This window comes from Rhea pennata, chromosome 2, assembly GCF_028389875.1.
Source record: "Rhea pennata isolate bPtePen1 chromosome 2, bPtePen1.pri, whole genome shotgun sequence".
NCBI classification, from domain to species: domain Eukaryota; kingdom Metazoa; phylum Chordata; class Aves; order Rheiformes; family Rheidae; genus Rhea; species Rhea pennata.
Window position 1 is genome coordinate 72,353,910 of NC_084664.1, and position 27,298 is coordinate 72,381,207.

Genomic DNA, 27,298 nt, shown 5'->3' on the forward strand with positions numbered 1-27,298 from the left:
TCTTACGTTGTATCAGCAGACAAAAAACATAAGCAGTTATATTGGTTACTCTCAAAGAGTATCATGTACATCACCTTTATTTAAAGTTTTCAACAAAGTAAAGTAGAGATAATACGAAAATATCATTTATTTCCACATTTATTATGAAAATAATATAATTTAAGACAATACTATGAGAAAAGCAAGAGAAATGCTTAGTTTCATATGAATATGATAAAGAATATATCCTTTCAAACAGACTCTCAAAACCAAGAATATAATTTGATATTTTACTCTTTTCTTTGGTCTTTTTGCAGGATAGGAAGAAAAATGGAGAGAATGTAATCTAATCCAATAGTATTCAAAACCTCACAAGAAAATATAATTCCCAATAGTTCTCAAAAATATTTTTAATCCATTTTAAGACAAAATAACAAAAGTTCATGAGAGAAGAAAACATTTTAGTGCAATCATTTGAAAATCGTCATTAAAGAGGGCTCTTTTCCTCAGTTCCCCCTACACACATACACACACATAAAAAGAAATGCAAGCTATAAGCAGATTACACTAACTGTCCAATAAATACTCTTAATTCTCCTTGTCAGAGTGTTGTTGCGTAAGAGAAAGAATAAGTGCTTTTGAAAAACATGCACCAAGCTACCTTAGAAGCATAACTGCTATCAAGCAAAAGCCTCGTAAGACTTTTATAAACATTTTTATTTCAGATTTTTTTTTTCCTGGATATGACCTCTATGCAACTCATAGCTTTATAAGCCATAATTTCTTAAGAGGCATTACAAATCAATTCACAGTATCAAAACACTCCAAAGTCTTCTTAAGAGCCTAGAGGCTGTACAAATATCATTGAATAAAGTCATGGTTCAAACACTGGTTTGTCAAATTCCCTACAGGCACAAAACACTGCGTCCCAGAGCTGACATAAACTGAAGATGCAGGAGCAGAGAGTTTGACAGGATCAACTCATTTAAAACAAAGCCCACCTGAGTTCAATATGTTAAATTCCTGCAGAGCCATTTATTAAAATCTCTACCGCGAAAATGAACTCAAGACTTAAACTATCAAGAGCTTGAAACGTTACAGCTGCCTCTGTTTTAAGCTCCCTAGACTCTGCTACTGAATCCATCCGCCTATCCTAGCAACGCCGAGTGTCCGGGGGAAACAGCCCCGACGCCTTCCCGGCCTGCCCTGACGGGCACAGATGCCGCCGCGGTTCGCCTCTACCTGGCTGGGAGTCCCGAGCAAAGAGCTAGCCAGGCCGCAGCGCGCTACTCACCGCCGTCCCGCTGGCGGATCCAGCGCACGCAGTTTACCCTGTCCGTGTGGCCGCGGAAGGCGGCGACCACCCGCCTCGCCTGCGGGAGAATAAGAAAGGACTGAGAACGAGGCCTCGCAGCTTGTGGACAAAGGCACCGTCCTGGCCAGCCCCAGACAGCCACGCCCTCTACCACCCCGCACGGCGGCCACTCACCGCCGGTTTGTATAGGATGACATCGCAGCAGCTGCCGAAGGCCAGGACACCTCTCTGCCCCCACGACACAACCCCGCCACCCGCCCGGTTGGCGCAACAGGCAACATGACACACTTCTACGGGCGCCGCCATTTTCTCCCCGCCCCGTGTGCTACCGCCGTTGACCTCATACGGTTTCCATAACAACCTCTCTCACTGTACGTACAACGTCTGAGAAAGAACGCGGGCCGGAAGGGGTGGGGCTATGGAGATACGTAGGAGGAGCGAAGACGCTGCCGGGGGCGGGACAGGCCCGAGGGGGCAGGGATTGTGACGCGAGTGGCGGACTCACCCCAGACTCGTGGGGCTGTTCCGGCTTCCCGCCCCGCACCGGACTGCGTGCCTTGAGCTGAGGGGGAAGTGCGCTGTCCACCTGCGCGGCAGTGTCCGAGTTGCGAAAGAACAGGGGAAACATGCTCTGCCCTTGCAAAATATAGATGTGTCATTTTTTTAAATAAAAGCAATGTGTTTGATATAATGTCATAATCACCATACTCTTGTGTCACAAGAGCTGATTGTATGTGTTCAAACTCATAGACTTGGCACCCCAAAAGCAGCAGATGAGGTTAAAACAGCAGACACAAAATTTTAAAAGGGGAAGTTATATTTATTTGGTGGATTTTTCATCTTTATTTTTAATAAAAAAGCCACTGTACAATGGGAACATTAAAAACCGGGCCATTTATTTTTGGTTGGTTGGTTTTAAATAAAAGCCTAGATTCTCACCTAATTAGATAAATCCAAAAGCTGTAGCTGTCTGAACACCATCAGGTTGCCCAGAAAGATTGTGGAGTCTCCATTCAAAAGTCATCTGAACAGTGTCCTGGGCAACTGTTCTAAGTGACTGTGCTTGAGCAAGGAGGTTGGACTAGATGATCTCCAGAGGTCCTTTCCAACCTCAACCGTTTTGTGATTCTGTGAAATGGAAAAAAATTTGGCTGCACTGTAGCACCCTATAAATATGTACAGCTTCGACTAGGTTTGAAAGTTTTCATTCTATAAATGCATGATCAATATTATAAGAAGCAAACTACATGATATTAAGAAGAATGCAGGTGCAAAGAGGTGGAAAGTAGAGTCACATACCAGATCCAGTAATACAAAGCATCATCTGTCAGCCAGAGTAGCCAGATATTTTTTGTATAACAGTAGATTTCACATATGCTAGAAAAGACTTAGACTGAGCATGTGAGATCATATCTATGCCGTTATTACCATTTCTGACTTTTTTGTTGGCAGATTACTTAACAGCTTGCTCTGTCTTCATCTGCTTTTCCCCCCTTAAAACTATTTCAGATTTTTTGATTAATTTATCTTTCCTGCAGTATTTCACATTTGGGATTTTGATATCACTTCCTGCTACTCATACAAATTTGAAAGTTCCAGGTCTGTTAGTCCTTGGAGACAGCTGTTAACTTCTTTTCCATAGACTGAACCTGTCACATGTGAAGCCTCCTGCTGATAAAGAATCATTTTAAAATTAAGTCACTGGGTACGGACTGCATTTAATAATATAGTTTATATTTAATATTATAGTTTATTATGATGTCCTAGAATAGCTGCCATAGAAATCACTGGATTTTGCAGCTAAGCAATGGCCAGAGGCAGTGGGGTGACCTGAGTATGTTTGAGTGTATCTGTTTTTTCAAAACAAAAGATGTGATCATAACAGATTGCAGAATTGCATCCATTACAGTTTTATTTCTTGATTTATTAATATATTTATTGCCTTTCCCTGCCCAAGAAATTGAAACAAAACTATATTTTACAGATCAAAAAAGTCTGTAATGTTGTTCTAACTTAATTGGATAGTAATTGACCTAAAATGATATCATTAGAGAATTACAGTACATGGATGTATTAAATAGGCCTGTGCTATAGATTGTTCCAGTTATTTGGTTTCACAGACTCAAAAACTCTGTCAGTTCCCAAAGGCCTGATACCTACAAGCTACTACCCCATGAGCTGTGTAGAGCAGAGACCAGGCTAAAGTATAAAGCAGGCACTGACTGAAATCATGTCCGTATGTTTAATCTTTTCCAAGATGGATTTGGCTGAGGGATTCCTCTGCAATGTGACAGATTTACTTTTCTGATAGATGCCCTGCCAGCAGCAGGGTAAATATCCTGTAAAGGTGAAGGCACTGAGTCCTGGCTTGTATCAGAGAATTTTGGAGGTGCACATTATTCCTGAGAGTGCAAGGGCACTAAGGGGCAATGCTGCAAGGTTTTGCGGGGCTGCTCCTGGTGGTCTGAGGCTGCTGCCATGTGGTGGTGGTAGTCTCCCAGACAGCCTGACGGAGCGTGCTGTGCGGGGGCCGCTAGCACCAGGTAATCCTGAGTTGTCACGCCCTAGCTACAACTCTCTGGTACTGCCCCCTCAGATGCCTTCCAACAGCAAGACAGTGGCGTCATTCAATAGGGAATATGGACTTGAAAGTGCAATTGAGGATACTGTAAAACAAACATGAAGGTATGGCCAAAAAACACTTAAAGTTGTGATCATATTAGGATGTTAGGACAGATAAGCCTAGATAAGCCCTATTTCTTACATACTTCCCATAAGTACTGTTCCGACCAAGTCCTTGTTCATACAAATTGCTGGACCTTAGGTCTAATCCAAGAAAGTTGGGGCGGAGGTTGTTTTGTTTTGTTTTTTGTGACTTTATATTAAAGGATCTTCTCCCATATTTAATAAAATGGAAAACTGAAATGTCTATAGAATAGTATATGAGAAACTTAAAATATCAGAAAATTATAGCAGAACTAATACACCTTTTAGGCATTCTAAAGAAGTAATCCTGGTGGTCAGTGATGTTACAAGATTTGAAAAAAAATCCAGGACTAGTAGCTCTTAAATGGGCCCAAAAGACAGTTCAACAACTAAACATGAAGTCACCAACTGCCAGTCTTCATATCCAGTGTCGCTACTGTCTTTGCTGTTTTCATTATCCTTCCCAGGAAATGACCGTTTCATTTTTCAATAATGCATGTAAAAATCTTTCCATCTTTGTGTAGCCTTTGAGGCAAAAGAAGCAACAGAGCATCAGAAAAGGTTATGATAGTGGCTAAACAGACTTTAGAGGTGACTTTATAGCCTTGTTTACATTTTTAATGTGTCACAAATTAGATCTGCCAATGGGGCTACATTGATAAATTCCCATAACGGAGATGCTACGTATACTGGCAAAAGATTTCTCTGGCTTACTATTCATCAGTAAGATATTGGAGTAAGTTCTTACTAGCAAAATAATCATTTCAGTGGTAAATTCTGTATACAAGTCAGCTTTTTTTTACAGGCAGAGATGTCTTAGTGCTCTCTATTCAACAGAGTTATGTCTGCAAGAGACATAGCTCAAGAAGATAGATCAAGGAAATAAAACACCTGTGAAAAACTGAGCAATAGTGTTTGATATAGATATTTATATAATTTTCTCTAAACAATAATGTAAAAACAGAGTAGTGTTGCAAATATGTTTTCACTTCTTGCAGCGCCTATTCCTACCTATTACACAACATATTTAGTTTTATCTTTCTTTTCTTGTTTTCTAAGGAAAATAGACAGTTGGACATATATTGTCTATATTGCTTATTGAATGCATATTGAGAAGAAATCTGATGTTTGATACATTAAATCAAAGTTCTATGCTTTCTTTAATCAGGTAGGGTGTTGCTGGTGTAAAGGAGTATGTATTAACAGAAACACAGGTCATTCTGCATGATCCTATAAAAAGTAGTAATGATATCATAGGTTAAGTTTAAAGTTTAATTATATACAATTTAATTCTATTTAAAAGAGCTGATAAAAAATTGTCAAACTAGCAGAGCTATGTACTTAAAAGTTAGGGATCTTCTTGTGCATGCAGCTGTTGGATTTATCCTCTATTTGTCTCCCTTGTATACATACCTTATGCAAGGGTATCATTAATGAAGTTACCTTGTACTTGAAGTTACCACTTGCTATTTTTGCCTAGGATGCTTGCCTTCCATAGCAACATGGATGAATAGTGCCTAGTACATGAGACAACTATTCAATATTTCTATTTCTCCTCATCAGTTATGTTGTGGCTCTAAGCCTAATTTGCTGTAAGTTATTCTTAGCCAGCACAGAAGTATTCTTTTCCTCAGAGGCTTGTGTATGTGTGTGTTTATGTGTGTGTTAGAGAGAGAGAGAGAGATTTTCACTACCACAGTGCTTGAGTGTCACAGAAATATGAATTCTATTTTTCTTCATAATATCACTGCTAGGCAAAGAGGTATTGTTATATTCCTTTTCTAGGTGACAATTTCTTCTTAGGAAGATAATTCATCAGTACCATAGTTTTAAGGGCTTCAGTGAAGTAACCAATGTGAAATACAGAGAATGATATTCAGAAGAGGTGCTAAACACCACAGCACACCCACAGCACCTGTTAACTTTGACTGTGACTGTTCAATACTTTTGGAAATCAAATTCCACAGCTGGAACTGTTCTGACAAGCTCTACAGGGCCAGGGTTTGACCTGAAGGCTTAGAGCAGTAGCAGTGGAAAAATAAATAATATACAGCAGTGACCAAAACCAAAAAAAAAAAAAAAAAAAAAAAAGCGCTTAAATGATGTGCCAGCTTTACAGAAGATACTCATACAACAGCTAGGAACAACTCCATTCCCTTAGAGCATAATATGCTTGAGAGCATATATACTCTCAAGTATAAATCCAGCCTTTCCCTCTTTGGCAAATTCATGGTCTGCTCCTGTAGGAATATCATGCATGACGAATACTAACTCTTGGGCTTGCTTACTTTTCTCCTTCCAAGGATTTCTTTCCCTTGAGCCTACCTGTACCAGATTTACAACAGAAAGGAACCATCAAGGGCAAATGTTATTTCTAAAATTACTGACTGGGTCCATTAAAATTCAGCATCAGATTTTTCATTTTCCTGGCACTAACTCTTTACTACCATTAACCGGAAAATACCACTATTTTCACAGAATCACAGAATGGAAGGAAAGGTTGGAAGGGATCTCTGGAGATCTACTCCCCTAACCCCTCAAGCAGGGTCACCTAGAGCATGTCAGACGGGGTTGCATCCAGGCGGGCTTTGAATATCTCCAGAGAAGGAGACTCCACAACCTCTCTGGGCAACCTGTTCCAGTACTCCGTCACTCTCACAGGAAAGAAATTCCTCCTCACACTTCCCGTGGTTCAGTTTTTGCCTGTTTCCTCTTGTCCTGTCGCATGGGACAACTGAAAAGAGTTTAGCCCCATCCCCTTGACACCCTCCCTTCAGGTACTTGTACAGATTGATAAGATCCCCCCTCAGTCTTCTCTTCCCCAGGCTAAAGAGGCCTGGCTCTCACAGCTGTTCCTCATAGGGCAGATGCTCCAGCCCTCTGATCACTTTCGTAGCCCTACGCTGGACTCTCTCCAGTAGCTCCATGTCTCTCTTGTACTAGAGAGTCCAGAACTGGACACAGTCCTCCAGATGAGGCCTCACCAGGGCTGAGGAGAGGGGCAGGATCACCTCCCTTGACCTGCTGGCAACACTCTTCCTAATGCTCCCCAGAATAGCATTGGCCTTTCTGGACACAAGAGCACATTGCTGGCTCATAATCAATTTGTCATCCACCAACATTCCCAGGTCCTCTGCAGAGCTGCTTTCCAGCAGGTCAGCCCCCAGCCTGTACTGGCACATGGGGTTATTTCTCCCTAAGTGCAGGACTCTGCACTTGCCCTTGTTGAACCTCATGAGGTTCCTCACCACCCAGCTCTCCAGCCTGTCTAGGTCTCTGTGAATGGCAGCACAGCGCTCAGGTGTGTCAGCCACTCCTCCCAGCTTGGTATCATCAGCAAACTTGCTGAGGAGGCACTCTGTCCCTTCATCCAGGTCACTGATGAATAAGTACTGAGCCCTGGGGGACTCCACTAGCCACAGGTCTCCAGCTAGACTCTGCGCCACTAATGACAATCCTCTGAGCTCTGCCTTTCAGCCAGTTCTCAAGCCATCTCACAGTCCACTCGTCTAACCCACACTCCCTGAGGTCTAACCCACCCCTCATCTACCTAGTCAGTCACTCCATCATAGAAGGCTATCAGATTGGTTAAGCAGGATTTCCCTTTGGCAAATGAACGCTGACTCCTCCTGATCAGCTTCTTTTCCTCCATATGCCTGGAGATGACATCCAGAATGAGCTGTTCCATCACCTTTCCAGGGATGGAGCTGAGGCTGACTGGCCTATCGTTGCCTGGGTTGTCCTCCTTGCCCCTTTTGAAGGCTGGAGTGACCTTGGCTTTCTTCCAGTCCTCAGGCACCTCTCCCGTTCTCCAGGACCTTTCAAAGATGATGGAGAGCAGCCTGGCAACAACATCCGCCAGCTCCCTCAGTACCCATGGCTGCGTCCCATCCAGGCCCACGGATTTGTGGATGTCAGGCTTGCCCGGAAGATCTCTAATCCTCTCCTCCTCAACCAAAGGAAAGTCGTCCTTTCTCCAGACTTTCTCCCTTGTCTCCTTGGCTCTGGGATTCCTGAGGACTGCCCTTAGCAGTAAAGACTGAAGCAAAGGAGGCATTCAGTAACTCTGCCTTCTCTGTATCCTTCGTCACCTGGGCCTCTGCCCCATTCAGTAGTGGGCCCACATTTTCTCCAGTCCTCCTCTTGCTACTGATGTATTTGAAGAAGCCCTTCCTGTTGTCCTTAACATCCCTTGCCAGACTCAATTCCAAATGGGCCATAGCCTTCCTCGACGCATCTCTACATACTCTGACAGCATTCCTATAATTCTCCCAAATAAGATGCAATACTTCTTTTTAAAACAAATATGCCTTTGAGCCATCAAGTGTTATCAACTGCACAAAAGACCAAATGAAATCTGCAGCTCACATTCCACCAGGCAAACTCACAGATGCATAAATTAAAATTAAATTCCTTATATTTTTAATTTTGCATATTTCAATTTAATATATTAAGATATCATTATTTCCTTCACTCTCTGAGCTCTTTAGCTACACCTTCACAGTTTTACGTCTCTTATTTTTTGAGTACAGAGATGGAGTTTCACAACTTTTCTATACCTTGATTAAGACTTTGCCTGTATCAGTGCATGACAAACACTCTCTGTCCTATAAATCTGATTGAGTTTGGTCATCTGCAGCTCTTTCTTTATGAAGTCAGTGACAAATTAGTGATCAATAGCTTTCTTAAACCAAACTGTCTGTGTTGCTTAACACTCTAATATCTCATGGTGCTAGCATTAATTAGGTCTTCCTTTTCCAGATACCCTCCAGCTCCTACCAGTTCTCATATGCAAGCTGATTTCTCTTTTTGCTATCCTGAGAGGCCAACATTTTTAATGGTGAAAAATTCTTCATATTACTTTTACCACCTTTTACCTGTTCCTGAAATCCCTAATTCTAAACCTTAGTTCTCAAGCAGTCCATATCAAGGGCCAGCTGTCTGTCCTGCACATCCTGATTTTCTCTGTATAAACTAAAGCACAGTGAAAGATAATGCATTTCTTACTTCCACCTTCCTCCATTGCATCAATTCTATCTTGATATGGAGTCAGGAATACACATTCAAACCCACAAACTAGAAAGTGTTCTGAAGTCTGATAACAAAAGTGCAGCTTAAGATGGCAGGTTTTGCACTAAATGTGAGAGCATACTGTTCTCTTCTGTCAGTTCTGCTTTAGAAAGCTGTTACCTCTAGCTGCAGTACAGAGAGGACTGGTACATTTATTTATTTCTTAAATTGCTACAAAGAGTTTTGCCTTATTTTTTTTGCTCAGTCCCCTAAACCCCTAAAGCTAACATAACAATCAGACCAACATACACATTTATAAATAAGGAATCTCCTTATCTGTCAAAAATGTTATTTTCCTGTCTGTTTTCTTGTTTGACAGCCACATAATAAGATACAGATTTTCAGATCTCACATCTTTTATCAACAGATGTTATGATATTCCTACATCTAATAAGCTAGAGGTAAATAACAGAATTCATTCAAGGCAAACAGTAGTTATGATCTTTATTAAAACAGAACATCATGCATTTGTTTCTTTTCTCCTTTCATTGACAGCTGTTATAAATAAAGACTATACACTGTAATTGGGCCAAATTTGTATTCAGTGGTCCAAGTATTTAAGTACCACTCTCAGAATGGTACTGCAGGACCAGTGTATCTCAATGTTTATATAGCTCCTCATACATGACACAAATTTGCAGAAGCACACCTATCTCTCAAAGTATATCTATCCTTTCAATATCATTTGTTTTCAGGTACTCATTGATTTCTGTAATTCTACCTCATTTAGGTATATCTGTGACACCCATGTCCTCTTCTATTTCTAAGCATTGTAATCAGCTTGAACTTGAACAAGGCACTTCAGCTTGTGCCTTGCCACAAAAAGGCAAGTGAAAGATGCAGTTCTCACCTTCACTATCTGGAAACTTTTTTTTTCCTAATATATTGACATTTTGATCCCACTCCTGAGTCCGGCAAATATTTTCATACTTAATGTTAGCATCTCTAATAAAAACTATTGTATTTAGGTGACCCTGCTGAGCAGGAAGGTTGGACTAGATGATCTCCAGAGGTCCCTTCCAGCCTTACTGATAATATGATACTGATAATTTTTAAGGTACTTAAGAGATCTAAAGTACTTAGGCTTTTGTTTCATCTATGTTTGAATATAATTTGGTTTAAAATAAACTTGGTTTGTTTAGCTGAGCAGTATTTATACAGGACTAGAAGAAGGTAATAAAGATGTGTAAATGTGTGGTACTCTGATCCCTGCATCTGATGATGCTTAATACGGCCACAACATAAGCTATATTGTGTACACTGTGGATGGTACCAGCTGGATAACCTTCAGTATGGCTTTTGCCACATTATACTTAGGTTATAACTTTGGTAATGAAAAGAAATTAACTCCATTTAATCTCTAAAGTAGGAGTTAAATCTTTTTTTTTTGTTTGTTTTGTTTTGTTTAAATGTATAAATTCCAGGAATTCCCATCTTGTACTCCCAAGAGTCCTCAATTTAGCTAGCTATATAAAAAGCAAATCACTCAGTGCTTTGTGAGACATCCTAGACACTTTGTCCAGAACTGCTTTATAGTACAATCTCTACTGGCAGTATTTGGCCCAACAATGACAGTTTGGTCAAAGCAGTATACAGTAGTTTTCTTAAAACATCACGTGTGGATCTCCTTATTTCTTCTTGTTAATGAGAAGAAATTCTACTGGTAGATTACTTTTTGGTGTACTATAAAGGCATACATGTTCTCTGCTAATGAAGTAGCTTGTTTGTCTTTCCCCAAATTCCTGATTTTCTTCCAAAGTCTTCAGTTGAGGCAAGGATTTTCAAACCATTTCAACAAATTTTAATGAAAAAGACAATGAGTCACCCTCTCACCCACTCACAGTAATTGTTACCATTTTCTCCTGTTATTTCAGATAACCTTATTTCTAAGGATAGCAGAGACATTATTTATTTGGAAAATATTACTTAGGAAAAGTTTTCTTCTCAAACTCCTATTTTGCAGTTTATAAGTGGAACCAGGTATGTGTATCCGTACTACGTGATACTTGATGGGAATGGTCCATGTTGCAACTTTTGTATCTGTACCACCTGCTATTTGGTGAGAATAGTCTAGTACTGTAACTTTTTAGTGCCTAGAACAATACCGCTGTGTTAAGCGGGATACAAATAAGTAACTAACAAGGTCTTGGAAATCTGTGAGAAAGAACAGTGGTTGGTCACATACAATCACCATGAGAAGCAGTCAACATGAAGGACAGAGGCTGAAGAGCAGTGAAATAGCGACCCCCAAAGTCAAATGTGGCCCCTGAAATAAGTCTGCACGCGTGCGCAGTATCATAGCCCGGTTATGCAACCGGGGCAGAGTTGGGTGAGATTCCCTGCACTTGTTGGCCCCAGGTGCCGGGACTCCCGCCTACCGCAAGTAATCATAAATGCCGGAGTTTTCCGAAGGAGGGAGAGGCTGCTACACAACAGAGGAGCCTCCTCGGGGACGCCCGAAAAGATTGTGCCTGCCAACTCTCCCTCTCACCATGCAGACGATCGGGACAAGCATTGAGGTGGTCCTTCTTGAGATTACCATCGGGTCGGTCTGTTTGTAAGTATCTACTAATAAACTGCTTGCTACTGAAGAATGTTTGTGTGTGTGTGTGTGTGTGTGTGAGTTTGTGCTGGCTTGCCAAACCGGATGTTTGGCCCCCGGGAATCTAACTAGAACAATATGAATGACTGATCCCATGTCCAGCTTACAGCATGTAAGCCACATTTGATATTCTGAGGTCACTACTTTGAAGTACAACACCAGCCATAGGAGGGCTTGGATGACACAGAGAAATCTGAGTTAATATCAGGGAAAATTCTCTAATAAGAAACTTGGTCATCTGTAAACAATTAAACAAGGTTTTCCCCAAGTAGGGGTAAGGGAGAGGAAAGAACTATCAGTAGATCGAAACATTGAAAATGAGGTTGGATGTTACAGCCTGTAGAGGTAAAGATACTGTAGTGAAGAAGATTATGAGCAAAACAGCTTCAGAGTCCCTTTTGATGTCTTCTGTCTATGGAAAAGTAATTAGGTATGTGCATAATTACAGAGCAAATGGCATGCATAATGTTTTCCCTAGTCAGATTTGTTTTTCTGTTCTGCTTTGGTTTTAATACTAACACAAAATACTTTTTTTCTGAATATAAATACAGATATATACTAGGTTAAGGTTCTGAACCATGCCTGTGATTCATCTGGTAATTTCTATTAGTATCAAGGAGAAATATAGCATTTTTATTTGTGTGTGCAAATGGAACAAATGATACCCCGAGTACTGATAGTCATGCTTCCTTGCTTGTGTGAAATTTAGAACTGTAAATTAGCAACTGAAACAAGTGCTCCCACATGAAGGATAATATTAAACACATTCAGCTTTAAGTTCTAACCTTTCTACCAATAATTCCTGTCTGGAGGCTTTGAAGACTGACACTAAAAAGGCTGTAAAGCTTAGAAACTGAAAACATAATTTCACTGGTATTAGCATGATAATTAAGAGCCTGTTTTACACATAACTTTAATTTGAAAGTTAATAATCAGCTTTTATTATAATTGCTTAATTTTATCAAGCCTATGACATGAAAGTAAATTAATGGCAAATTGATTTCTGCCATCTGCTACTATTAACACCGGGAAAATCAGAGGAACTTCAAACACCATACCTTTATTCTTTTTTAATATTATTACCTAAAATGAATTTCCCATTACTTTTGTTAGATTTGTCTTGTTGCATCTTTGTATAAAACAGTACAATGCACTTCCCAGATCTTTCTCAGATAAAGATAAAGCAGCCTAACAGGTTCTGTAGGGACCCAGGAGAAGTCTTTTCCAGTCTTACTGGACTCTTGTTACCAGTGCTGTCATCAAATACTACTACTTCTTACAGATAACTCTGAGCAGAAGCAAGCAAACTAGCAAGTCTGTAGCACAATTACTGCCCACAAAATAGAAAATAAACTGAATTTTCAAAATGCTATGCACTCCAAACTTTGTGGAATATTTTGGGTGCAGCTATGAGGAGAGACAGAGAGACTCTCAGTACAAGCATTCAGTCCTCTATAAAATGGAGAGAACTGGAAACTAAGATCACATGTATTCAAGCTTATCATTATCTCTTATTGTTAATGAAGGTCTTATACATCCTAGCCTAAGAAAATTGTCGAATATTAGCATCCCTTAGTTTTATAATGCTTAGCCTTTTTTGTTGTTGTTTTCTTTAAATTTACAATGCAAATTATTAGGCAATTTAAATATAGCACTTATCACTCTAATATTTGTCTATGAAAAGTATGTAGTTGGAAATTGCTTCCTTTCCTTAATAGCAAGGCTTTATATATAAAGAATATAATTCATTTCTGGTAAAAAATAGTACAATGAGAATGAATTACAGCAATAAAGCAATGAAGGTATTTTAAAGTGCTAATGTTTATTTGCTTTTACAAAATAATTTGAAAAAGCTGGACGAAGTCCAGAATATTTCAAAGGCAAGAACCATTTTATGTCTAAAGCTAGTGCCTGTTATTGTTACGTTTGTCACACAATGGGTATGCTTAATTTAAAAACTCAAACTATATTGCATATAGCAAACACATTCTCCCCTGTGATCTAATAAAGGTCAAGAACAGATTGTGCTCACTTGGTTGAGAAGTGGCAGTTTTAAAATATTCCCATTGCACATAATGAAAGTTGTTCAGGTAACATTAGCACAAGGGTAAAATGGAACTACCGTGTTCTGTTTCTTCAGATTTTGAGAACAAGATTTAAAATAATGTGAGCAACCTATCAAAGTAGGTGTTGCTTCTCATTTTATGAAACAATATGCAGAACAACAACGCTTGTGCTGTTTTCTTCGTACTGTCTTTGGTTGGTTTTCAGATTATTTTAGAGAGCAGCAAGAAAAATGAACAAGAATTAGGCCCTGGAATGAATTAGCCCAAATGAAAAAGCACAGCAACAGCAGATCTACCAAGTGGAGAACAATCAAGTTGCACAAAAGCAGAGCTCAGTGTCCTGCAGCCAGCAATGAGCGAGGTACTGACTATGATCAACCTTTAGTGCTTTGTGTGATGCTTGCAGAATGGGCTTTGGCAATTTCTTGTTCTAAGCCTTCCTTTCAAAATTCCTGTCCTCATTTCTTAACATTTTTTGCTTTATCCAGAATTACTTTGAACAGCAAAAATAAATAAAATGAAGATATCTAAAAATAATGAAATGAAAAAGTAGAAGTTGAAAATAAAATAACATAAAGCATGAGAAATGTACCTCTTGGATCATATCTACGTAACACAATGCAGTACTAGCGAAATTTCTCTACACATAATTTCATTCCTGTAAATTGAGTAAAACTAACGTAACAAAGCCTCAGTCCTTCTGGGGCTTTTAGATGACTATTTTTTTGACTTACTGCATTATAAATAAAAGTGCTATTTTAATTACATTGTCTTCAAAAGGGACAGAATAGCTCAATTTACTTTCCAAAGTTGGATTTATATCAGCCCAGAAATAGCTGCTCCAAAAGACTATGTTTTTTATTTTATACTTTGCAAATGGTAGGTCTCCCTACAAAGGATGGTTTTCAAGTCTTCTATGGGAGAATTGCCTGTGATTCCCCCAAACACTATGTTCTAACCATCTTCACTTCTTTTTACATTCTTAGGATCCTAGAACAAAGTGAAGTAGCCAATAAACTGTGACTATTTTAGTGGTTGAGGAGAAGTCAATTTCCCACATACTTCCAGTAGCAGATCGAGTAATCATAACGGTAGTGATCTCCAAAAGCAAATCTCCAAAAGCAACAAAAGAGTTGAGGAATTCTCATTCTTTTGCATCCTGAATGGGCTTCTGTTTGAGCCCCTAAGACAAGAAAAAACAGCTTTTTTGACTGGGAATACAGTATTACTGTATTATTATTTCTGGAGGCAGAAGCAAGGCCATTTCTCCAAACAACCTCTAAGACTCCAGAAACATTATAAAGACATCAACTTTTTGAAGGCAACTTGTGAGTTTTCTTGCTGATAGAACCCCCCCAAACACACACATGTGCATGCACACTCAACCTCCATCTCCTCCCCTGCCAATTGCTAACTCTTTTCCACCTGTTTTCTTTCTCATCAGTAGTCCCAGTGCCAGGTTCCTAAGTACAGTAGTTGGTTCTCTGCCTCACATCAAAACCAGGGCTCAAAAATTCCTCTTCAGCTGCTGAATTCCTGCTTGAGATGCTCTGCTCTGTTCATTAGCCACCTTTTGGCCTGGTCTTACACCTCAGACATGTTGGCTCTTCTGACCATGGTATGAATAGGCTGGCATTTATAGGATGGAATAGAGACGAGATTTCCCTTAAACTTGTATATCTGCACTTTTGTTCTCTCAGTGACTCTCTTTAAATGTAATAATAAAATACATGGTTTGAAAAAGTTTCTGGGCACCCTCTGTAGTGTGTACATTTACTCAAGCCCATTGTGTCTTGCTAATTACAAAGTTTTTGTAATTTTGTAATTACAAAATCTGTCTACTGTGTGAGCACAGACATTTAACACATATGCCATCCTCGAAGGAGATATATAAATGCCTTTGATTTATGCTGTAGTGACAGCTGACGGGGGGGTTAAGTGGGTTGTAGTGTTGTTAAAAGAAAAATAATAACAACATTAGAAATTGATTCTACATTGATTAATATAATTCAAAAAAAAATGTAGCTCACGAAACTCCAGTGCCAAAATTAAGGTTTTCTCTTTATCAGAAATAACATTAACATCCTATTTCATTTTCAGGTAGTATTTAGATAGCTTCTGAGCATGGCTGTTAAATTAAGACTGGTTTATCAATTATCACTTTCACAAAATAATAATTTTAAGTTCATTTTCCTTGGAACATCTCTCAGACCAGGCTGGGGAAAAGCTTCAGTGAAGGACTGGAAATTTCTCTCCCTCTCCCTCTCCCTCTCCCTCTCCCTCTCCCTCTCCCTCTCCCTCTCCCTCTGCCTCTCCCTCTCCCTCCTTTTTACATTTAAAGAAATGGATACTGTTGTACTTGGGTAGAAAAATTAAAACCCTATTCATCAGCTAGATTTCCCTATTGTGGCCTCCTCATCTGACTTTACTACAAACCAAAAAAGATAGGATAATCTATAATTACTTTTCCCCTTAGCATTATTCAGTAACCCCTTCCAGTTTTCCCTGCTGCTCATGAGCACCACAGTATACTATGTGATATATCACTACATTTCTCTTCTATACTCTCACGTACATGACAGGACGGAAAACTAGTTTCAGATGCTATGGTCAAAATTTCAGGCAAAAAAATCTTGCCTTCTAAAAGAGTTCTCAGGTTTATGTTTGCCATCAAGCACTGGAAAAAGGAACCCAGAAGGTAACCCATGTTTTTCCCTTTGTCTTTCTCTTATGACTCTATGTGTTACCAAATTAAGGAATCTTTTTATTAACTCTTTAACAGATAATCTTGTGTTTCCTATCTTAGTGGTGACTTCTCTGTGAAATTTCAGAGACAGAGAATCCAGGCATGCCTTTGTAATAACTACAACAATTTAAACTAGGTAAGTATGTGAGGAAAGGTGAATCATTACAGTATTGCCAGACTGTAAAGGCAAAAACCTGCTTGTATGTGAGGAAAGGTGAATCATGATAGTATAGCTAGACTGTAAAGGCAAAACCCTGCTTTTAATAGAAGATACAGATTTGCTGTGTTTGATTTCCCTGCCAAGATTAGAATGTTTCCATCCCAGAGTGGGGACAGTAGCAGCTGTGCATATACTGTACAGCTGCACAATCTGTGTGATGTTTGTGTGTGAGCTATGGGTTTTCCCTCTCGCATACACATAGTGTGTAATAAAAACTGAAGGGACAAGATTCAGAGACTGAGATTTTTACAGAATCTCTTTGGTGTGAAATTCTACAGGGACGGTATTTGCAAATGGTTTTAGAAGTGGGCAGAAATTATTAAGAGATTCTGCTTATCTATTTTGCATCTTTGGCATGAAAATACATTCTCTATCTTTCACTAAAATATGTAGTAAAAAACATGAAAAACATAAGATGCTTGCAGCCCCTTTGATATACTTGAACCACAACAGCGTCTGAATTTGTATAACTGGCTTTCCTGACCTCTACAATCAACACAAAAAAAGCCAAAGAAAAAGAAAAATACATTACTTTCCTAAGTCTATCTGTACTGAGAATTTAAACGCTTGTTCTCTTGGACCACAAAACAGGCTTACCATTGACTTTAACACAGGAAATAAGGAAAAGACGTACCTGATATTGAAGTAAGCCTGCAAAGTCTTGCTAAATTAGTGGTCATATAAAGAAACACAGATTCATTTCCTTGCTGGTGATCTTATGAATAAAGGATTATTCTGCTTAACCAGTATTTTTAAAAGGTTATGGCTTTCACAGTTATGAAGGCCATCAAAGGCAAACTTGTCATTTATACTTACTGATTCTGATATCTAATTATGATGCTGTGACACTCAGTTGCAAATTCTTCAGGGAATATAGACTCCCAAACACAAATACGAGTTGCTAGAGAAATTTTAAAAACATAAGACCAACTGGAATGGGCAAAGGAGCCAGATTTTTCTAGAGGTTATACTAGTATGAATTCAAAATCAGAAGCAGAACTGTTTCTGTTAAACACGTTGTTTAACAAATGTGCTGTGAACACCAGAATTCATGAGGCCTGCTTGCTTTCAGTGATCTGTATGAAGTTTTGCCTGAATTTACAGGAAATTCTGTGATCTCCCATTGAGGTGCAGTCAACAGAGGCACAGACGGAAGAATAGACTTCCTGGTATCTAACAGTGTATGAACTCTAGATGAAGCTTTCCTGAAGCTGTGGCCCTTATACAACATCTAATAGACTATCTGATGTCAGATAGGGTGTCCCTCAGGTGAAGGTGCTGATAGGCTATCTCTACATTGGCAAGCTATGCAGAGTAAAAGGACTGGGTCTGTAGAGAAAAATAGTCACAGTCTGTGCTATTTGCATGTCAGACATCTTTGCCTGACCTTGCCTGGTTCAAAGGACTATATGCTCATATGTGATTTGAAGTGCATTAAGGACATTCCTGGTCCCATCTCCTGGACATCATTCCCAATTTCACCTGAAAAGAATCCATTTCATACACATTGAGACCTCTCCATGACATGAAGCTACACACACTGAGAACAGGAAATTGGGAATTTTGCTTCAAAAGTGCACTGAAAATTCTACATATAAATATATAGTGTCTTTCCCTTCTTACTTGCTTACTTAAAACTTACTGCAAAGTTGTATCTTTGAAACATCCATCTTTCTTTCAACTTAAAATATACTGACAGGTTGAAATATACTGACAGGCACAGAGTCTCTGGATGTGAATGAGGTTCAAAAGTTGTTGGAGGGAAAATGAAACACACACAAAGCATAATTACATATCCTAAATATGTACTGGGAACATTGGAGTTACATTTGTTTTCCTGTCGCACAAATGCGTACAAAAGTTAACTCCCCGGGCGAGGATGTCAACTTATTTAATTGTGCGCTGACTTGAAAGTAATGCAGTGTTTTATCCAAGTCAGGGGCTTGGACCCTTGTGTTTACAAAGTGAAAACTCACTTAACTGATTTGATCTGACAAAAACTCCTGATTAAAAAGATTTTATTGGGGATAGTAATTTATTATGCATACCCACAGTTTCGCAGCTGTGAGTATGCATACACAGAGCTTCCCATTCTCAATATCCTGCTGTGACAGATATTAGTTATTATGCAGTAAAACTCATGGCTGGGACCACATTTGCATTACTGAATAAGTTAGAGTATTACTTACGAGAAAGAAATCACATGGCTGTGGTCAATCCAAAACTCAGGTTAATGCAGCAGGTAAGTGTTACAGGACACGTCTTACTGTTTAGAAAGAGATGCATTGTCTTTTTTCTGCCACAGTTAATCAGACATACAGTGGCATCTATAAAATACAATATAACAGAGGCCTCAAGAGGAATTTTATATTAATAGGTAAGTACTTGCTAACAAGAGCAAGCTATAGTAGATATCATTTATAAAATGTTACAGTAGTGACTTTTTAGTTTTCTTCTTCACTGCATGGTGTCCACAGCACCACTAGAACATGTCTGCATCACAGAGTTTTAACAGCTGGTGCCTGGTGCACTTCCTGACCCACTGCTGCTCTGACCAAATCAGTGTACAATCAGGTACTACCCAGTCAGGTAGGAGCAAATAACATTTGAGATGCAGTCTACAGATCCAAACACAGTAAGGTATAGATCCAAACTCCTTGAAAAGCAATTAAATCAATGGGAAGTTACATATCTAGCAAAGTACCAAGAGCCTCAATATTTTATCAAATAGGGGTCTAACTGCTTGAACTACAGCGACTCTGCTCTATTGCAAAGCTACTGTAGAATGTCAAGGGTCTAGTCACTTCAAATAGGATGACCAAGCAACTCAAGGTTACTAAAAGGAGCAGCCCTTCTCCCTTTCCTCCTCTTTCCTTCAGTCAGTGGTGTGCTTTCTTCTTGCTTTAACTGCAACGGTCCCAAGCCTTCCTCTGGTTAGCACTAACTCTGGTGGTTATGTGGCCCTTCAAGGAGCCAGTTGAGCTCATGCAAGTGACAGAAAACTAACCCACAAAAAAAGTGAACACTTTTTCAGAAACAGCAACCTGTGAAGTCATCTCAGTCATCTCATCTGATTGCACCTTCGGTCTTGCCACAAGTAGCACAAGCAAACATTAGTAGTTCTTGAAAAAATTATGTTCAGTTTCACAGACAGCAATATATAATAGGCAGAACTCTGACTTTGTTTACTTTTGCAAGACTGTATGCAGGTGCAAGAAAGTAGTCTGGCTCAAAATTTCTACAGTTTCTTTGTGCTAATTAAAGCCAGCTTTTCCTTGCACCAGTTCTAAGATGCTGCCTGAATTTTCAAATGCTTTTGAAGACAGTTGCAATTTACTGCTTAAAATGAAGGATCAATAGCTTATTATTTAAGCTGTAGCTGTTGCCAACTATTTAACCTTGTTGAGACATCTCATTTCCTAATTCTCCTTTGCTAATAAAACTATAAAAGTCTTAAAATGACCTTGTGTCAACTCCATGGTGAAAAATCACAGTACAGTAAAGCTACATTACTAATAATAGTGTTGACCTTTTATTCTTATCATCTAAATGTTAACATCTGACTAAAAATGCAGTTATGCAATCTAGGCACAAAGTGTAGTTAAATTAATATATATACTTAAATAAATCAAGGGAAAAAAAGGAAATACAATGAGGATCACTGCATGGACACAGACAGGGCAAGCTAAACCCCATTTGTGGCAGGCCTGAGAAAAAATTGTTTTATCTTGTTGATTCTTAGATTGTTATAGCATTTTTGTTATCAGAATAGACTTTTTTACTTGGACAAAGAGTGACTAAGCAGGGGTGATTTATTCACATTAACAGTCAGTCACTACTTATTAGCATATGATCAGAGAAGGTTTATAACCCTATGGAACTGTGAACGGAGCTGAACAAATTAATAGGACAAGAAATAGTGACAAGTTTGCCTTTGAAATTTATTTTTAAAAAGTAAGCCAGATAAGAAGGTTATAAGTAACTAAGAACCTAGACTGACTAGTGGATATTCCTATTGAAGGAATGAGTGTATTAAGACTAAAATTGCAATGTCTTTTAAGTCACATTAAATCTCAGACTGCAAATCAAGAGGAAAGGCCCTTACACACAGTCTATGAAACAGTCTTCATCTCTTAATAGCCTGGAGGTGGCAGTCTAGTTACCCAGGCATCCAAAAGTAATAGATGAGATTTTGTAAAATGCAGTCCAGTCCAACAAAATTTAACTGTCTGTTCGTTGTGCCATTTCATCTGACTGTATTAGGGTGGGAACTACCTGATAAAATGCTGTAAAAGCTATAAGGAGTAATTTGTTTTTTAGACCATGGCTCTACTACAGTCTCACTTTAGTTTTTAACACAATCAGGGCCCTCTGGACCAGAAATCCATCTTCTCCCATCTCTCAGTCCAGCAGCTCTTTTGTTGCCACTGCTTTTCATTCAGTTGCACCCATGTGAAACCTTAGCTTCTCTAAAGAAAAAGCTGTACAGATCTCTACAGAGACAACCTCACTGTCTTCAGACAGTCATCATAATTTTTTTTGTTTTGATACAAAATCATTCCTGAATGCACATAAACAGGTAGTGTTTAAAATTTTGGTATAGAATTTGTCCTTTGGGAAAGCTTGCTGGTTTTGGCATAACAACTTTGTTTTGAAATACTTACTTTCTTGGTACTTCTCTCTATTACTGGACTAGATTAAGTCCAAGTGAGTTCTTATCTTCCTTCTGATGTAACCAGGCAAGTCTCACATCCATTGCAACTGGAGCAATGGCTCTACATTTCAAAAGAAATGAAGCTAGCTTCCCCTCCTAGCTCTTACAACTGATAACTTTCGTAGCCTCTTCAAAAGTTTCTAACATCCAGAAGTAGGATCAGATTGAAAGTTTAATTCCCTCTTTATCACTAATTCTGGCAATAGATTGCTAAAGAAAACAATGGTTCACTCAGCACTTCTTGGCTGGAAATTCTGGCTTTAACTGAGGGCTATGCAAACTCTTGGAGGTCATAAACTACATGCCACTTTCAGCATGCCTTCACAGGCAGCCTCACTGTTTCTTACACTTATGAGAAAAAAAAGTGGTGGTGGCTCTGTTCATGCAGGCACAGTAGCAGAGATTCAAAAACACTAGGGGATGGCCTTATCCATTCCACAGACACAGTAAATAAACAGAAAATAATAGTTGAGAGTTTTCATATGAGTGCTAGAGCTTTAGTGTGGCCTATTTTGATTTCAGTATGTCAGGATAACAGAGAATCTGTATGTTCATTCTTCAGATTTCAGAGCACCTACTGTAAACTTGAACTGACTGAATGGCCTGTCTGGCCAAAGGCTGAAAACAATACAGCTCACAGATTCTGCTAAAAGGGATCTCTTCCATCTTTCTACTCACCCTTCTTAGGATGAGTCATTGACCTTAGTAAATTAATTTAAGATAGCTGTAGGCCTCTTTAATTTACACTTAGCTTCCTATAATCCAAAAGGATTGTTCCAGAAGACAAAAATATCTGATGTACTTACCCAGCCATCCCTTTATTTTTCCAGGACTGACCTCAATACTATTGGGGACAAAAAGATGCTGTGCTGTTTTTTGCTAAATGCCTGTATCCTATCCTACCCCATCCTCTCCTGAAGTATAAAATTTCCCTTGAGGCTCTTTACTGACTTCAAGGCTCCTTATGGCAATGGAGCACTGCAAAGAAATCACAGCTGAATAGAGAATCAAAATTTGAAGGACATCAGACTGATACTGAACTGTACTGTTTACTGAAAATTTGGCCAAAAGGCAGACAAAAACCTGCTAATTATAGTGATATTACAACCAAGAAGGCAGTTTTTATCCCATGCCTGAAAGATCAACTATGTTCTAGTTTCCAAGCAAGGGCAAAGTTTCACAGCAGAAGTCTTCAGCTGAAAACATTAGCCAGTAATGATCTCTCACTTCATTCAAGCTGGGTCCAATACAAATACTGCAGTAATCTTTAAAGTGGGAGACAAAGTGACTTGTTTCTTTAATTAAAATTTTGATTTGCAGGTCTTCCACCAGTTCCCAAAATCCAATCTGAAAACATATGCCTGCAGACATTGTAATTTAGACCCAGATATATTAAAGATAAACTCAAACTGCTTGGTTTTCTTTGGCTACCTCAAAGCTGTAGAAAGTCACATTGTCCTCTCTATTTACTACATCCAAAACTCCCTTTTGGTTTCAAAATTCATTATCCAAATTCTGAAAACATGATTATTAGATTATTAGAAACATGATTGTTAGAACCTTGATCTCCAAACATAGAACTCTGTTGACCTAAAAACATTTTCTATGATCTCTGAAAACAAACGATTCCTCTGTTCTACCTGCCAACTGTCTAAGGCTATGTATACCTTAGCAAATTGTGTGGTGCAGTCAGAACGAATCCATGGATGGAAAACAGTTGGTGTTGATGATCCAACATTGGCATTAGACATGCTTCAGCTTTCGCCTGTTCACCTGGACTGAATGTTCTGTAGTGGTAAAGCACATTTAGAATTGAGAATTCAGTCCCAAAGCACACTGTTTGGTTTAATTTTATCAAATCAGAATTTTGTTCATACACTCTGAGACCATTCTGTGATGCAATCTACAGCACAATAAGTGAGAAAAATCAGCAGAATCACTTCAAAAGAACACTTCTGATCTGAATGAGATCATTAATGTCAACACATCTTGAGTGAGCCTACATCTGTCTGGGCTTAGCCAGCTAGAGGTAGATTTTAAGGATAACATCAAAAAATGAGCAAATTCTGATGCACTCAAGTCAGAGGGCTGATGTAACTACAGTGTGTCTACATTGTATCTACAACGTGTCACTGATGTGAGCACATGTGTCAGCACTTCCAGCTAGCAGAATAATCACTTTGGTTGAAAACTGGCTTTAAATTTCAGATGTCTTTTTTAAAAAAAATTAATTTACTTGTCACAAGGGTATGAAAAAGATGGAATCAGTCAGTCAAACATTACTAGCATGAGTTGTACCAAGCAATACCAACCAAACTGGTGATTAAAACCTGTTTCAGGGTGGAGTTCAGCCCGTGAAAATGAAATCTTTTTTAAAAAATCTAAACATAAAGCCTAGGAAAAAAATATCCATTTTGTTGTTCTGTGACTATCCTGAAATGCACACATGAAATATAAAATCATGGGAATGATGTTGCATTTGAGACTTTGCCTGTTAAAGACAGATGTTCCCCAGGCATTTATTTTTGCATTTGTAACCCAGTACGTGAAATGGCATGCAAAGAAGAAACCCTTCAAAAAGCCTCATGAATGGCTATATGAACAGAATATACTTACTGTATATGGAAACTAATATGTTTTATAGTAAACATTCAGCAAGTACTGCAAGCAAGGCAGAAACGTGAAACAACACAAGTCCTTCTGGCTTCTACATTTTTTTAAGTAGTGGCATTACCAGAGGCTTATGGAAAACTTTTAAGAGGCTTGGCAGTTTGTCAATAATGAAGAAATTCAGCTGCTAAGGGTTTTGCTGCTGTTATTCTCCCCCAACGTTATCACACTATACAAAGATGACTTACGGCCTTTTGATGGAACTGGAAAGAGAAATGGGATTCTTCTGAGCTTAGGATAAAAGCCAAGTGAGAATTCCAGAGACAGCAGAGGTATAGCACATCCTACAAAAACACATGAAATGGGTATTTCTTCTGTTTTTGAAGACTGGGAACAGTTGAGAGAAATATGATACAGAGGCTTCTGAGTTATTGAATTAAATCCTGAACCCCAAACTTCCTAAATTTGCATGTAAACTTTATACAGAAAAGATTTCAGCTGCTGCTGAAATGTAAGACAATATATATCTCTAGAAGAAACTCAAATCTATCTCAAAGCTCTGCAGTTAAAACTACTCTGAATAAAGGTTATGCCATCCTTCTTCTTTATAATGTCATATATAGCCATATGTGATACCCATCTTTCTAAAGTACAGGCACTAAGTGATCATTAATTAAGGTTGGCTGTGTTTGTGTATTTTTATTTGGTTGACTTATAGACTGTATACATGATGATCATGACCTTAAAGATGATTAAAATATTTCATCGGCAAAACCCTTCACAGTGGAAGGATTCAGCATATAGATCAAAAGAGATAACAATTGCCATGAGGATTACTGAAGTTTATGCAAGAGTTCATGCTGTTCATGCTGTACTGTCAGATACAGGATACCATATTAAAAGAGAGAATCATAAAAAACAATCCCAGTATTTCTTCTAAGAAATAATTTATTTTGTTGGTAAGAAATAATAAAATGCAGACATGACTGCTACAAAGCAATATGAAGTGTGCCAATAAAAAAATTCTCATGATTGTGACAGTAGACTGTAACCTGTAATTTGGAGAATAAAGGTTTTATATATCTCATAAGAAGTTAGCTCCTATTTTAACGGAGAAAATAGTTAAAGATTTTGATGAAACACACCATTTTTGTGGCTTCTGATATTTCTCGTAATCGGAATGAAATATTCAGCATAGTCATGTTTATATAGATTTACAAGGGGAATATTCTAGTAGGTATTTGAATAAATTCAAGAATGTAATGAAATTGCAATAAGTGCATTTAAAAGATGTAAAATATGTATTCCAGTCAAGTGATTTAATTATATCAGGTTATCAGTATGTGAAATTGCTAACGTTAAATTTTTAAACCTTTTTTTTCTAAGGAGTTAATAAGAAAAAATTTTTTGCTTCCATCTGACTGTAATCACAAACTCCATAATACATCAAAGTATGTTACTGATAAAATAACTCTTGATTTTGAAAGTTATGTACCCAAAATTTCTAATCACTTTCTTCTATGCCAAAAAGACCAGGAATTTCAAGATGTATTTCATTTTCAACAGAATATGCAAATATACTGAGATTTATTCACCAAAAATGGTTGTCTGTGTTCAATGCAATTGAAAGGAACCTAAACGCTTTTCCAGCTACTATTAATCACTTTTATAGGTTAGATGAGAACTTCTCAAATACAATTTTTAAATTGTTTAAAGATGATGAAGGTGTGGATGATGGCAAAGCACTTTTGGTAATAGAATACTACTTATATTTCTTTTATAAATTGCTGAAATTCTTTTTACAGTATGATCTTAGAATAATTTCATCTTGTATTGTTGGTATTTCTGAAATGATTCTTTCTTTGCAGAGAGCATTATGACAAAGAATTGATGACAAATTCTTTTGTCATAATGGTAACTTTTATCTAAAACACACATCACAACAAAGTATAGGACATAGAAAGGCATTAATTAAGTAGAACACCTTGGCTATCAAATACCTGACTCCACATTTTTGTATTTTATATTTTTCAGACACCTTCTGTGGAAGAAGAATGATTTCAAAGTATTGTAAGTATGACTGAAGCACTGAAATGTGACAAAGGGTTGGAAATATTTTGTTTCATGAGTAAGATAAAGTATTGAGAGATTAAGTGTAGAAATATATGTATGAGGGATCTGTGAATATACCCCTAAAGCCTACAGAATTCCCTCTTAAAACATCCTCCGTTTTTTTAAATGTAATTAATCTTTTTCCTGCATCCAAAGGTGATCACATCATTCCAATTGCTCTTGAAAACTCCAGAGTTTGTTATACCTCACATGGCCATTCTACCCACATCTTCAAAGACCTGCTATGATGAGCTACTATTGCATTCTTGTGAACCACAGTATTTTTTTTGATATTGGCCTTTTGGACTTTGTGAAGGGAAGCAGAAGTGACACATAGAAAGGACATATGGACTCTTTCAGTACCTCACTGCTAAACTCAGAGATCCCAGTGGTCTGATTCGTAGGTTACCTAATCGCAGGTCTGAATCATGATGGTTACCTAATGAGATGTTACTTGGGAGGTGAGGATGAGAACTTTCTTACTGGAGTTAAGGAGTTAGCAGCTTACTATTAGTATCTCATTGAAGATCATACATTTTCAGACACAGGACAGAGAATGGCTGCACTCAAGACTTCATTTATCCAACACGATGGGTAGTCTTCCACAGCAGTATCACCTAACATGGGTCTTCCAAAGTGTAACTACTATTTTCTGCACATATTTTCCACAGAAAAGTCACTGTTTTCTCTCAGCTCAATGGAACTACTCTCCTAGCAGTTCATCACAAAAAATCAGGGAGTAAGTATTCTTCTTCCTTGTTCTGGAGTGCTAAGGTGTGCTCATCCCACACCTCAGCCACAGAAATGGGATTTTGTTATGAAAGACTGTTCTCAAATACTGAAAAAAAGGAAAAGAATATAGGTTGACAAATAATTCTGCAGCTGTTGGTCTCAGTTTCCAGTTCTCTACCATTTCCCCTACATCACAACAGCTGCTATATAGATCTTGTGGCAGGTTTCCAAAATCATCAACAGAAGCTGTTTTACCCCATGAGAAAATTTGAATTTCATTATTATCTCAATTTTCAGCAGAAAACAGCAGCAGCTCCTAGGGGATGTATAGGAATTTTATATTAGAGACTTTAACCCACAGTTTCCTAAAACCTGAGGAGGCTTTTTAGAATCACCTAGAATTTGCCACTTAGAGAGCTGTACTGA

At 38.4% G+C, this 27,298-nt stretch overlaps 2 protein-coding genes across 8 annotated transcripts in view; one reads left to right on the forward strand and one right to left on the reverse strand.

Annotated features, from left to right (window-relative positions):
* ELP2 (elongator acetyltransferase complex subunit 2) overlaps positions 1-27,298 on the reverse strand; it is an 87,020-nt gene that overhangs the window by 41,040 nt on the left and 18,682 nt on the right. For 3 of the 7 annotated variants that reach the window (XM_062569702.1, XM_062569697.1, XM_062569696.1), the window contains exons 1-2: positions 1,469-1,650; positions 1,274-1,352 (exon numbers count right to left, since the gene is read on the reverse strand). The exons of 1 other annotated variant lie outside the window; for it this stretch is intronic. In XM_062569702.1, the coding sequence (XP_062425686.1) occupies positions 1,274-1,352; positions 1,469-1,600 (211 nt within the window). In that variant the 5' untranslated portion in view covers positions 1,601-1,650. Of the gene's footprint in view, positions 1-1,273; positions 1,353-1,468; positions 1,651-23,085; positions 23,206-24,276; positions 24,373-27,298 lie in introns of those variants that run through there. 3 more of the 7 variants (XM_062569699.1, XM_062569698.1, XM_062569700.1) reach the window with 3 other exon arrangements.
* The window catches only part of CTNNAL1 (catenin alpha like 1), a 79,381-nt gene continuing 78,145 nt past the window's right edge, over positions 26,063-27,298 (forward strand). Inside the window, exon 1 of the mRNA XM_062569707.1 lies at positions 26,063-26,098. The gene's annotated coding sequence lies outside the window, so the exon portion shown is untranslated. The remainder of the gene's footprint in view (positions 26,099-27,298) is intronic.